This window comes from Barbus barbus (genome assembly GCF_936440315.1).
Source record: "Barbus barbus genome assembly, chromosome: 19".
Classification (NCBI taxonomy): Eukaryota; Metazoa; Chordata; class Actinopteri; order Cypriniformes; family Cyprinidae; genus Barbus; species Barbus barbus.
In genome coordinates, this window is record NC_136747.1 from 6,765,334 (window position 1) to 6,778,068 (window position 12,735).

General features: G+C 35.7%; 1 protein-coding gene across 3 annotated transcripts in view; it reads left to right on the forward strand.

The window, feature by feature from the left end:
- The window catches only part of septin7a (septin 7a), a 50,542-nt gene extending 38,306 nt beyond the window's left edge, over window positions 1-12,236 (forward strand). For 2 of the 3 annotated variants that reach the window (XM_079441523.1, XM_079441524.1), the window contains exons 6-14: window positions 1,093-1,210; window positions 2,477-2,569; window positions 4,183-4,279; window positions 7,383-7,434; window positions 7,979-8,104; window positions 8,561-8,581; window positions 9,626-9,761; window positions 9,865-10,010; window positions 11,239-12,235. In XM_079441523.1, the coding sequence (XP_079297649.1) occupies window positions 1,093-1,210; window positions 2,477-2,569; window positions 4,183-4,279; window positions 7,383-7,434; window positions 7,979-8,104; window positions 8,561-8,581; window positions 9,626-9,761; window positions 9,865-10,010; window positions 11,239-11,275 (826 nt within the window). In that variant the 3' untranslated portion in view covers window positions 11,276-12,235. Of the gene's footprint in view, window positions 1-1,092; window positions 1,211-2,476; window positions 2,570-4,182; window positions 4,280-7,382; window positions 7,435-7,978; window positions 8,105-8,560; window positions 8,582-9,625; window positions 9,762-9,864; window positions 10,011-11,238 lie in introns of all 3 variants that reach the window. The other variant, XM_079441525.1, reaches the window with a different exon arrangement.
- Window positions 12,237-12,735: the final 499 nt, after the last annotated feature.

The window sequence follows — 12,735 nt, forward strand, 5'->3', positions numbered from 1 at the left end:
ATTGCCTTTATCACTATATATAATACTATCTTTTGTAATATGAAACCACGTCTGGTCGCGAAAAGAGGTTATTTCAAACTCTCAACTATGTTAAGTTAATTTGGAGAAAAAGCATGTCAATAAATGATATCTTTGTTGGATAACAGGTTTGTAAACAGGCTCATGCTCATGCAAAACTGTATCGCACACATGTTACTGTAGTACATTTATTCAGACCGATTTTTTGTGCACTGTACAGCCCTGACCAAACCAGTTTTAGATTGTAGAAGGAGCTCCTCGTTAGCGATAAACTCCTCAATTTCACGTCCGCCTTCCGTGATGTCGCTCCGCACTGTCGCACACAGAAATATGTCAACAACTAGACTTTATCGTTATTATCGCGGGAAGACTAATTCTTATCGTGGGGAGAATTTTTACCGGTATATCACAAATAAGATATCGCCCATGCCTACTCTGAACACTCTAAAAACCATATAGCAACTCCTTTACCATCACTCAAAACACTTTAGCAACCCCATAGCGATGTCTTGGCAACCACTCAGAAACCCCCAGCACAGTACGTTTTGCATGGGAAAGCACCAGTTACATTTTCAGAAAATCTAAAAGTCACACATTTATATTGAAGTGTTTTTCAAAGTATGAGATGCCAAAAATCACTAATCCTTCCTTTGAATTCCTCCTTCCAGTTCCTCAGAATGTCAATCTAATAAAAAGTCACAGTACACTGTATATTTGAATCGTATAATATAACCTTGATTTAGTTAAGACACAAAAACAAGCTTTCACCTGTTGATTCTAATCCTGTGTGTGTGTGTGTGTGTGTACAATGGCTAAAGCTGTGAACATCACAATGGCCTTGGACAGGCACAAATGATTTTCCTGCCGTTTATTTATTGCTCTTCTTGCAGCACATGTGGCTTTACTACAAGCCACGCTATAAGTTCAGCCAAGCTGCCAAACAGCAGTGTGAATGTGATCCCTTACTACTGCTCTACAGAGGAGACCTGTGCGCCTGCTTTTGGACTTACGCTCAGTGTTTAGTTTGAAACATTAATCCCTCACATTCTCTTTCTCTCTCTCTGTGTCTGTCAGACTGAAACCACTGGATATTGAGTTCATGAAACGGTTACATGAAAAAGTGAACATCATCCCGCTCATCGCCAAAGCAGACACACTGACTCCAGAGGAGTGCCAACAGTTCAAGAAGCAGGTGAGTGTGATCTCACTATCTGTAGATTTGAGGGCCCCCCCCCCCCCGAAGTCCACCTATAATAAGGTTTCTTGTCCAAAAAACATAAACATTCAGTTTTTAGAATAGTTTTGCTCCCTCTTTATGATCCTAGTCATAATCTGGCTGTGAAAGGAGTTTAACGTTCTTGCCATGTGAGTGAATCCTAAATAGGTTGTTAGTGTCATTTAATCTAAATGCAGTCAGAGTCACATTATTGTTCAGTATTTAACAATAAATGGGATGGAATTTAATAAATGTATACTTTCAGCAGTCACAGAATAGTTTGCTAAATAATTTACATTCACATCATTCCAAACATTTTAAACCACTACACGTAATTTTACAAATGTAACAATGAAACAGAGCGTATTACAAAAATTCTGGCAATTGTAAACAGAAACACAGGGATATTCCTCCAGTTTTCTGCCAAAACTCAAAGATTTAATAGCAACATCTAAGAATTCTGCATCAAAGTGAGACATTACAGCAAAGATTGTACAATATTGGTTAAAATGGCTTATTTTAAATAGATGAAATTAAATTTCATAATTATTTATTCATAATTTTTTATATTAAATTAAGTCTTGATTTTCTGATCTGGGATTGCCTTCTCAAAGGATACATGCAATGCTAGTTTAAATGAAAACAGTATCTTTTAACACATCATAATTATTTTTAATAGCCTTTGTGTAAGCATTTGCACCTATAATGCCTTAAAATGCTGTCTAGTTTGGAAGCTAGGTTTTGGACCCATTTGTACATAGTACATTGCTTTATTTCATAAAGCTAAGAAAATCTTGTTTTCCATTATGTAATCCCCAAGGTAAACTTGCTTCTGTTTTATGTGCACGAACAAACATTCAGCCTCCATTCAGTTTGATATTAACTGTCCTCACTGTTGAACAGCCGTTCATAGAGACGCAGGAGTTATGTTGCATCTCAGCATCATGAAAGCATTCCCAGTGTTTCAAATGATGCATGCGGGACAGTTTAACATCTGCAAACCAGCTGAAGCGACTGAAGCGTGTGTGTGTTGCAGTGTTAGGGAGTTGCGAACAGCGACTGCAGTGAGAACTCATAATAATAGTAGAGATAAATCTGTCCATACATGGTTTTTATGCTGACTCCTTAGAGAGTCAAAGCAATCCCAAACAAGTGACACAGAGATTGCAGGTGTTTTTACTTGTCAACACCAATTTAATGCTTTATTTTTCACTCTGTCCTTTTGTTTTCCTCTATTCCCAGATAATGAGAGAGATCCAGGAACATAAGATCAAAATCTATGAGTTCCCGGAGACTGATGACGAGGAGGAGAGCAAGCTAGTCAAGAAGATTAAGGTTTGTTTGCTTACGATAGGTAATTTTTTTTTTTTTTTTTTTTTGTACTGACACTAGGGACTTTTTTCAAGATTTACTAATTTGTGGTAATCTGAATGACTAGATGGCTTTAAGGCCCCAGTAATTGAAGTTGAAGGCGGAATGGGTGTGATTTCAAACAAAATCGGTCCAAAACTAAGGTGTTTTGGAGCTTGTTTCAGTGGTTTGAATCAGCTCACCAGCATGAACCATCCGGAAAACTTACCGCTAGCTATTCAACCGTAAAACTGCTATCGGTTCATGACGGTTATGTAATAGCTGGCTGTCCTTTGGGGCTCCAACTTCTTTGAAGTGGAAATATGTTTTAGTCGAGGTGTGACATGAGTAAAAACAAATTGTGCCAAATTGTAGAGTCGTTGTTGTGTTATGGAAAATATAGTGTGCAGCACATATTAAATACTCATCTAAACATCTCCTGGGAGCAATGTCAGTGTCAGAGCATGAGACTGATTGTGAAAGTTTAGATAGATGGGATCAGTGCTGTTATTGTTAACTCAAATGATTAAAAAGCATTTTTGTTTATTAAAATAAAGCTGAAATAAAGATAGAAGAAAAACTATGAAAATTAGAAATGCTGAACTGTCAACTAGCTGAAATATGTTTGTTGATTTACTAAAATTACTAACTAAAACATAAAAAATAAATTGAAATATTAAAAAAATATAGTAAATGAATATAAAAATTAAAAAATGAAAGATTTAAGATATATATATTTTAAAAGATATATATATATATATATATATATATATATATATATATATATATATATATATATATATATATATATATATATATATATATATATATTTTTTTTTTTTTTTATAATTCTAAATAATTATAATTAGTATTATTAATAAATACTACTAATAAAAGTCACAGCTGGTTACTTAGGATGCAGTCATAGACCAGTTCAGTTTTTTAAGAAATACTGGGACTGGGCTTAATAATAAAGCACCAGTGCAAAAATAAATATAATAAAATTTCGATATACTCACTAGTGAAGTTCACTAATCGACTGACCAATCCATATCACTCATCGACTGATTTTGTGGGAAGTGTCAGTGTTGTTTTAGTATCATTGCTGTATTATTAGAGTTCTTGTTAATGTTTTGAATTAATTTTATTTTGATATTTCCGTTTTCGTTTCAATTTAATGTTTTAATAATTTTGTCTTTATTAATATTTTTTTTTACGTTTTATATAGCTGAAAAATTTGTTTGTAATATTTTATTTTATTTCATGTTTATTTTTTCAAATAATGAAAATGTTTTTTAATAGTTTTAATTTTAGTTAATGATGATAACCCTACTCAGAGTCACACTCACTGAAAGAGTACGCACACAGAGTACACACACTCACAAACTGAGTCAATATCAGTCACCTGACAGTCTCTCTCTCTCTCTCTCTCTCTCTCTCTCTCTCTCTCTCTCTCTCTCTCTCTCTCTCTCTCTCTCTCTCTCTCTCTCTCTCTCTCTCTCTCTCTCTCTCTCTCTCTCTCTCTCTCTCTCTCTCTCTCTCTCTCTCTCTCTGAACAAGTCTGCATGTTACATGTCTGTGTGATTTGTGTCCCTCAGGACCGTCTGCCGCTGGCTGTGGTGGGCAGTAACACCATCATCGAGGTCAATGGGAAGCGTGTACGGGGCAGGCAGTACCCCTGGGGCGTGGCAGAAGGTAAGATATATATATATATATATATATGTGTGTGTGTGTAGGGTAGGACGGACTCTGAGGCTGTTGATCTACTCTGGTTCACAGCAGATCTGAGTCTGTCTGATCTGAATGTAGTTGTTTGGCTTCATTAGTGATGTTTGCTTTGGCTATTGTTTCCCACACCGTTTGTGCTTCGGACCGTAATGCACCTCTTTTTGTGCCGTTTTAATGTGATAAAACAGTTTGACCAGTGACGGCACAGAAAGCTTGAACTTGTGACACCAGACGATGTCTAGCCTCCAATGTCTTTCACTTCAGTCAGATTCTATTTTATTAGACCAAACCATAGCCAGAGGATGGGATATCATGTATACAGTGCCCTCCAACGGTTTAGACTATATAAATCATTTCTTGTCATAAGATCAACTTGCCATCATCAATGAAGTCTAGTAATAATGACTTTATATGGCATTATATGTACATCTGGGAGGCTGGAGTGCCTGATCATGGCATTAAACTTCGCTCAGGTTTCTTTTTTCAGATTATTGATCAGTGTAGCTTTATAATTTGATTTATTATCATTTTAATTATAACTTAATTCAGGGTTTCCCAAACTGGGCTTTGTGAGGGGAACTATAGGGAGTTTTTGATTTGATGAAAAGCTAATAAATAAAACTATGTAATATTGAAGCAAATGATTTTAAAATGAAAAACAATAAAAAAAAAACAATTACATTTATTTTAAATATTTTAGCATAATGGCCACGTCATACATGTACAAAGAGAACTATTTAACAGAACTATGTATAACTATTTCAATATTTGAGATCAAAGGGGTTCAGCTGATCTGTTGTTGTTTTGATAATGTATTTAATTAATTGCCAGTTAAGCTTAGCACACCACAGACCAATTAGAATGCAATAAAAATCAAGCATTAGCAACATAATCACTTTATTGATGTCAGAAAGAACTTTTTTGCTGATAAGTAAGGCCATGTTTTTAGTTTAATAAAGAAATGCAACGTTTTCAGTTCTGAACTGAGGTGCAATCCAGTGCTATTTTAGCATTATTTATTTACCGTTTTAATTTTTTTTTTCTTAGTTAGCTTTTATTTTATATTTTTAGTTCATTTTAATTTTATTGTAATTTTTAGTAGTTTGATTTTTTTTTTCTTTTTCCGTTTAGTAAGTGCTTCAGCTTATTTCGGTTCCAAAAACTTTTGTCTAATTATTTATCCATATATTTCTTTGTTTTATTTAGCAAAAGTGTTTTTTAATAGTTAGTTAATAATAACAACACTGGAGCTAGTTAATTAAATAAAGGCCTCTTACAGAAATGAAAGAATAAACAAGTGAACTCTTATGAATGAAAGGCATAATGAAATGATTGTCCTCGTAGTGTGTTTAAGGTCATGTGATAAACACCCTAGGGTGTGCAGTGGGATGAGCGATAAGTGAAAGCCTGCAGATCTGCAAACAGGAAGTGTGTGTGTTTTGACGTTTGATCGAGAGCTCCTGTAGAACTGGTCACATGATCTGCCGTGAGCATACAGTATCAAATATGAGCACGGCTGGAGCCCTGAATGAAGCTTTAAAGATGAAGGTCCAGTGACATTTGAAGCAGCAGATCAGGATGCTGATTTGATTAGTCACATCTGCAGTGCTCCCTCACCGGAGCGGTTTGGCTGGAGTTGATGCCTGCATCTATTTCCCCTACTTTCTAGACCTTTGACCTCTGATAACGGCAGAGTCGCTAAGCCAAATCCTCTGGAGCGAGCCGCAGTGAGAGCAGGGTTATTGTGTCTAGACAGAAACATGAAGTGTAATCAGGAGGGCTGTGGGTTTGATGGCTGTATTTGGATCCAGTGGTTATCTGTGTTTTAAGAGGGTAGGTTTGAATGCTTGAGATGCTTTCAACAGCATGTAAGCACACAGATGGCATGCGGTTGGGACTGAGGGAGAGGTCTGCTTCATTCATTCGATACGTGACGCACACACAGCAGGAGACACAAGGCAGTGCCAGATCAGGTGCCACCTGTTGGTCAGTTTATACATTACAGTAGCAGAGTAATGATCAATGCCATTTTGTTCCTATGGACCCTGAACTGCAGTGTCCGAACTCTAGTTATTAAAGCATCTTGCTTGGGTTTTCTTTTTCTTTTTTTGTATTGGTTTCAAAAAAAAAATTTTTTTTTTTTTTTTTTTATTTCTGTTTACTTGGCTAAGTTTTGTTTTTGGGTTGTTGTTTTTTTTTTTTTCGTTTTATTTTCAACAAGCAGGTTATTTTTGTTTAGTTTGATTTGTGTTTTTTTTTTTTGTGCAGTTGATTTTGTTTTCAACAGGTAATGTTGGGTTATTTTTGTTTAAACTTCTTGTTTAGCTTAGTTTGGGTTGTGTTTTTTTTTATTTGTGTTTTTGGTGCAATTTATTTTTGTTTTGTGTTCAACGAGTAGGTTATTTTTGTTTAGTTTTTTTGGGGCGTGATTGATATTTGTTTTGTTATGCAGGTTATTTTTGCTTAGCTTAGCTTAGTTTGGTTGTGTGTTTGTATGTTTTTCAACAATTAGGTTATTTTTGTTTAGTTAAACTTGACTTGGTTTGGGGTTTTGTGTCTGTTTATTGATTGCAGTTGATTTTTGTTTTGTGTTCAATGACTGTTACGTTTTGTTTAGTTTAGTTTTGCATTAACTTGAGTGTGAATTCTTTTTTCTGCAAACTTTTGCTCCATATATTTGCATTAGACTTTGGTGTATATAGGCTTTCAGTCCTCCATAACTCAGCTCCAGATTATCTGTATATAATCCCAATTGGATATTTGTATGTAATTATGAAGCCCATATTAATACCAATTTGCTTGCTTGCTTCTGTGAGTCACTATGCAAGGTGTGTATTGTGCTAACAATGAAGAAATGTTTGATATCATAAAATTAAATGTGATTTATATATGATTAATAGCTTGCAAATTGGCATTCAGGCCAAAAGTTACTAACTTGGAACAACTTCCCCCACAGTATCTTTTTTTTTAATTGAAGTCATGTTTAACTGCAGGATGGGAAGAGGTGGATAGTATAATGTTGCTGTTTCTTGATTCACTTTTAATACACTGGTTTTGTTGTTGTTTTCAGTGGAGAATGGGGAGCACTGTGACTTCACAATCCTTCGAAACATGCTCATCAGGTACATAACTGCGTTTCTACACCAGCACTAATACCTGATGATGGAGCTGAAATTCTCATAATTCCTCCAAGATGACCTTTCAAAAACATCCGTATTAGAGCCATGCATCTGTGGCCTACTCTAATAAACTATTGTTCAAAAGTTTGGGGTTTGAAAGAATCTCTTATGCTCACCAAGGCAGCATTTGTTTGATCAGAAATATATTAATACTGTGAAATATTATTACAATTTAAAGTAACTGTTTTCTATTTGAATATATTTTAAAATGTAATTTATTTCTGTGATGCAAAGATGAATTTTCAGTATCATTACTCCAGTCTTCAGTGTCACACGATCCTTCAGAAATCATACTAATTTAGCTGATTTACTGCTTAAGAAACATTTATTAATATTAATTTATTAATTAATTGTATTTTTGTGGAAGCCGTGGTAAATAGAAAGCATTTATGTGAAATCGAAATTGTAGCATTTTAAATGTCTTTAATATCTTCGATGGACATGCTGTGATATTAATCTGTCATTTATTTGTTCTCTTCAATCACAGAACTCACATGCAGGACCTGAAGGATGTGACCAACAATGTCCATTATGAGAACTATCGCAGCAGGAAACTGGCTGCTGTCACTTACAACGGCGTCGACAACAACAAGACCAAAGGCCAACTCACAAAGTGAGTGTTTTTCACCAGTACAAGCTCGAGAGCCTATTTTAAGCCTTACTTCAAGTGTACACAAACATGGCCGATACGGTTTACTGTACATGAAGCAGATATGTGTTATAACATGCCGATAAAGGATCAGTGTGTAAAGACGCCCAGAGCTAGACTGACACATGCTAATAATGCTAAAGTCAGTGATACTGAGCTGTTCAACACATCCAGGCTTCCTAACAGCCACAGCGGTTCATCCTCAGCACACACCTGTCACTAACCCTCAAATACAGTCCAAACGCTCGCTAACAGCCATTCACTTCCACCATCACATGTGTACGGCTCCGTCTGAAGAGCCCCCATCTTAACCAAAGCATAAGAGTGGCCAAAAGTACCTGATTCAGCTGCTAACATTGTTTTTTTTCTAACACATGATGCAGTGTGAGCATGCTAAGTATGTGTGTTTTTTTATTTTAGATCTGACACGGTTGAAGGCATGTAAGTGTCGTGCTCAAGTTCACATTTGTCTCGTCCTCTCTCCTCTGCTCTCTGTTTTTCCCTCTTTCTGTTCACGTTCGGAGTCGGGCGTCCTGCTCAGTGTCCATAGTGTGTGTAACTGCAGATCCAGCTTTGCGTAGGATCATTGTCAAACTGCGGTTCTGTAGCACATTACCTTAGATATCCTACTATTTTTAGTCAGTTTCAAGATGTTTGTCTTGCTTTCTGTTCGCTGGAAGACTCTTTCGTAAGAAGTTGGGCAACTCAGGACGTGTTCATGGTAAACTATTTTGGAAGCTGCCTGACAGGAGAAAAAGCTTGTACATACCAAATGTGTGGCACAGCTAAGTTTTGAAATAAAACATGAACACAGAATCTTTGAACTTCAGTTATCAAATGTTTATTATTTTTCAACGTGGAGATCATTTTTGCTTTAATTTTAGTTTGTTTTTTTGTTTGATTTGGCTTTTTTGGGCTTTTTGCATTAAGCCATGTAAAAACATGGATTTTCCCTTTCATCCATGTTACCTTTTTTTTTTTTTTTTTTTTTTTTCACCAGAGTAATGGTAATGTTCTTCAAACTCAGTGTGAATAATTTTTTGCTCTATACTGCTCCCTAAATTTTTGCTCCAGACTGTATATTGTCATAAAACTTGGTATGTACAGGCTTTCAGTCCTCCATAATCCAGCTCTAGATTATGTTTATAATCTTGACTACATGTGTGTGTGAGATTTAGCAGCACATGTAATTGTCTGGTTAATTTGCTGTGACTGTTTGATAAGTGACGTTAGCTTTGTGTTATGCGAGCGGTGTTGATCTTGCGGCTGCACACTAACACAGCTGCAGTTCAGCTTTGCTAACTCAACCTCACTGCACTGGGTCCTCAAGTCTTCCCATCAGGGTCCTCTCTTCCCTACTGCTCCTCCATCACAGGTCTACTTGTCTCTAAAGCTCAATCAGGCTCTTTGAGTAAACTTTCTAATGAATGTGTGTTGTGCATCCGCCCGGGCGATGCTTTTGCTCGTGTGTGTGGATGTGAACAGGAGCCCTCTGGCACAGATGGAGGAGGAGAGGAGAGAACATGTGACGAAGATGAAGAAGATGGAGATGGAGATGGAGCAGGTGTTTGAGATGAAGGTCAAGGAGAAGATCCAGAAACTCAGAGACTCTGAGACGGAGGTATCACCAATAATTAACTGAAGACAGTTTCTGCTGTGTATTCTTCATCAATGATTGTTATGGAGTCTGAGTTCACTCTGCTGGTGTGGTTTCGTCTCTTCAGCTGCAGCGGCGTCATGAACAGATGAAGAAGAACCTGGAGGCCCAGCATAAGGAGCTGGAGGAGAAGAGACGTCAGTTAGAGGAGGAGAAGGTCAGCTGGGAGGCCCAACAACGCATGCTGGAGCAGCAGAAACTGGATGCTTCCAGGTACACAAACGTCAACAAAAACACAGCAGAGCTCTGCTGATAAACCTAGCGAGCTGTGCAAGGCAGAGCTGCATGTGCATCCTTTATGAATAAGGAAATCCCAGAATGCATTGCATCAAGCTTAGTAGTAGTAGTTGTTTTATTTAGTCCTAAAAGACCCAACTTTTTGCATCTTCTGCAAGATCCCCCTTTCCATTAAACATATTTTATTGGACTGTCCCGATTTTACCTGATTTTTTATTGTATGTTAATTTTAAAAAATCTTGTATAATTTTGGGTTTTATTTTGTGTTTGTAACTCTTCCAATTCAGTTAATTGTTAAAAATGTATTACAGTTTAAAATATATATTTTCTGATTTATTTTATTTTAAAATGTAATTTATTCCTGTGATATAAAACTGAATTTTCAGCATCATAACACCAGTCTTCAGTGTCACATGATCCTTCAGAAATCATTCTAATATGCTGATTTACTGCTTTATTATTGATGCCCAATTATTAATAATTATGATTATTTTCAATATTTTTGGCTGCTTAATATCTTTTCAGCATTCTTTAAATAGAAAGTTAATAAGAACAATTTTTTTCTGAATTAGAAATCTTTTGTAACACTGTAAATGTCTGTTACTGTCACTTTCGGTCAATTTAATGTGTCTTTGCTGAATAAACATATTAATATTAATTTATTTTTTAAGTTTTTTTGAGTAGTTTCCACAAAAATATTAAACCAATAAATAATTATAGATGATAAATAACTAAATAAAATAAACCTTTATAATTAAAAAAAATAAAAAATTAATACTTTAATTCCAGAAAATATTAATCTGCACAACTGTAACATTGATAATAATTAAAAATGTTTCTTGAGCATCAAATCAGCATATGAGAATGATTTCTGAAGGATCATGTGACACTGAAGACTGGAGTAATGATGCTGAAAATTCAGCTTTGATCACAGGAATAAATTATATTTCAACATGTATTCAAATAAAAAACATTTATTTTAAATTGTGCTATTTTTAATAATATTAAAAAACACTAGAATATTGACTATAATAAGGCACTTTTAAAAAAAGAAAATAAATATAATTTTATTTCAATCATTTGACTGGTATTGTAAATTAAAAGATTGTATAATTATTTACAATTATATTTCAATATGTTATAAAGAGTGCCTGTCAATGTTTATTTCCTCTAATTTCCATTTTTCTTATTTTCAATCCTAAAGGACCTTGGAAAAGAACAAAAAGAAGAAGATCTTTTAAACCACTTGGACCATCACCACGTCCTAGTTGCCAATTATACCAGCCGGGACCCTCAGTCAGTCTGTCGACCAAAACCATCAATTTATATAAAGCCCTATGTATTTTTTTTATTTGATTAGTTTTTTTTGGTCGCTGTGTCTGACCTGAAAACACTTAACTCTGTCCACCCATTAGGCTCTTTTTCCACATCTAAAGCATCGGTTCATTTACCAGACCTCACAGAAACTGAGAGCACCGTGGAGCGCTTAAATCTAAAACAAATAAAACATACAAACTTCTCAGAGATATGCAATATTGTTAGGACTTTGAATTTGTAAAGCGTCAAATTCCCCTCCTGCACCGTGTGTTTGTTTAGTGTTTTTCGACAAGAGGTCACTTCCTCCTCCTTTCAATAAAGGCTGAATCTTACCTCAGGCATTTCTGTCCTTTAAACAACAACCTTTTGTGGCTTCTTCTTTTCCCGTTCCCGAAATGTTCAGCTCTTCCAATATTTGCGTAATTTAAATTATTTAGCCATGGACCTTAGCCATTCATGAAATGTGTTTTTCCATTACTATTATTTTGTCAGTTTGTTTCTCATATAAAGTTCCAGTTCACTGTTTTAAGTGCTTGCACATCTACACATCCTTTATGAATGTCACATGATTTGTCCATGGATCGACATTATGCAGTAGAGGATTCATGACACGTGATGAGGCGTTTGTGAGAGATTTGTTGATGGGGGTGGGTTTCCTGCTCTTCCTCATGTAAACTGATTCAGGAACAGGAGCTGGCGCACTTGGCCAGTTGATGTGTGTTTTTGTCTCTATAGGCACGAGCTCCTATCAGAGCTGGCCTCCCCGAAACCACGCTTGGCTCTCGGTCATGTATTTCTGCAGCTTTTTTATCATTTTCTTTCTCTTTGTTTTGCTTTTTCATTTTTATTGTACAAAGTCACATAATAAACTTGTGATGAAGCCATTGCTGTTTGTCATTAATGGAAAAAGATGTGTTGACAGCTGTATGTAGTTGTAACTGATGCTTACGGGGGGGTACAAAGCTGTTGATGTTTATTGTATGTGCGTTACATTTCATATGGAGGAGTCAGAGGTATTGTGGTAATTGACAACATGCCACAGATGCTGCGCACTGAGCTCAGTGAATGCAGCTTTATAAAGGCCAGCACATGATGTGTCTCATTCAGGAACAAGTTTGGCAGAAAGGGGGCAGCAAATACCCCATAAAAATGTGGGTGAGCTGCCTCTTCAACTCTGCATGCATTATCATCTAAATCTTTAAAAGTTAAATATTAGACTTTTGGAGAAATGTCCTTAGCCAACTCTCAATTTAAAATATTACTTTCAAAGTTTGTTAGGTTTTGTTTTGTTTAATTTTCAGCAACCACTATTCTAAAAAATTTTTATACAAGTTCTCCTATAAATTGTTTTTGTTTTCAGTAACCACAAATGCAAATATTTTTT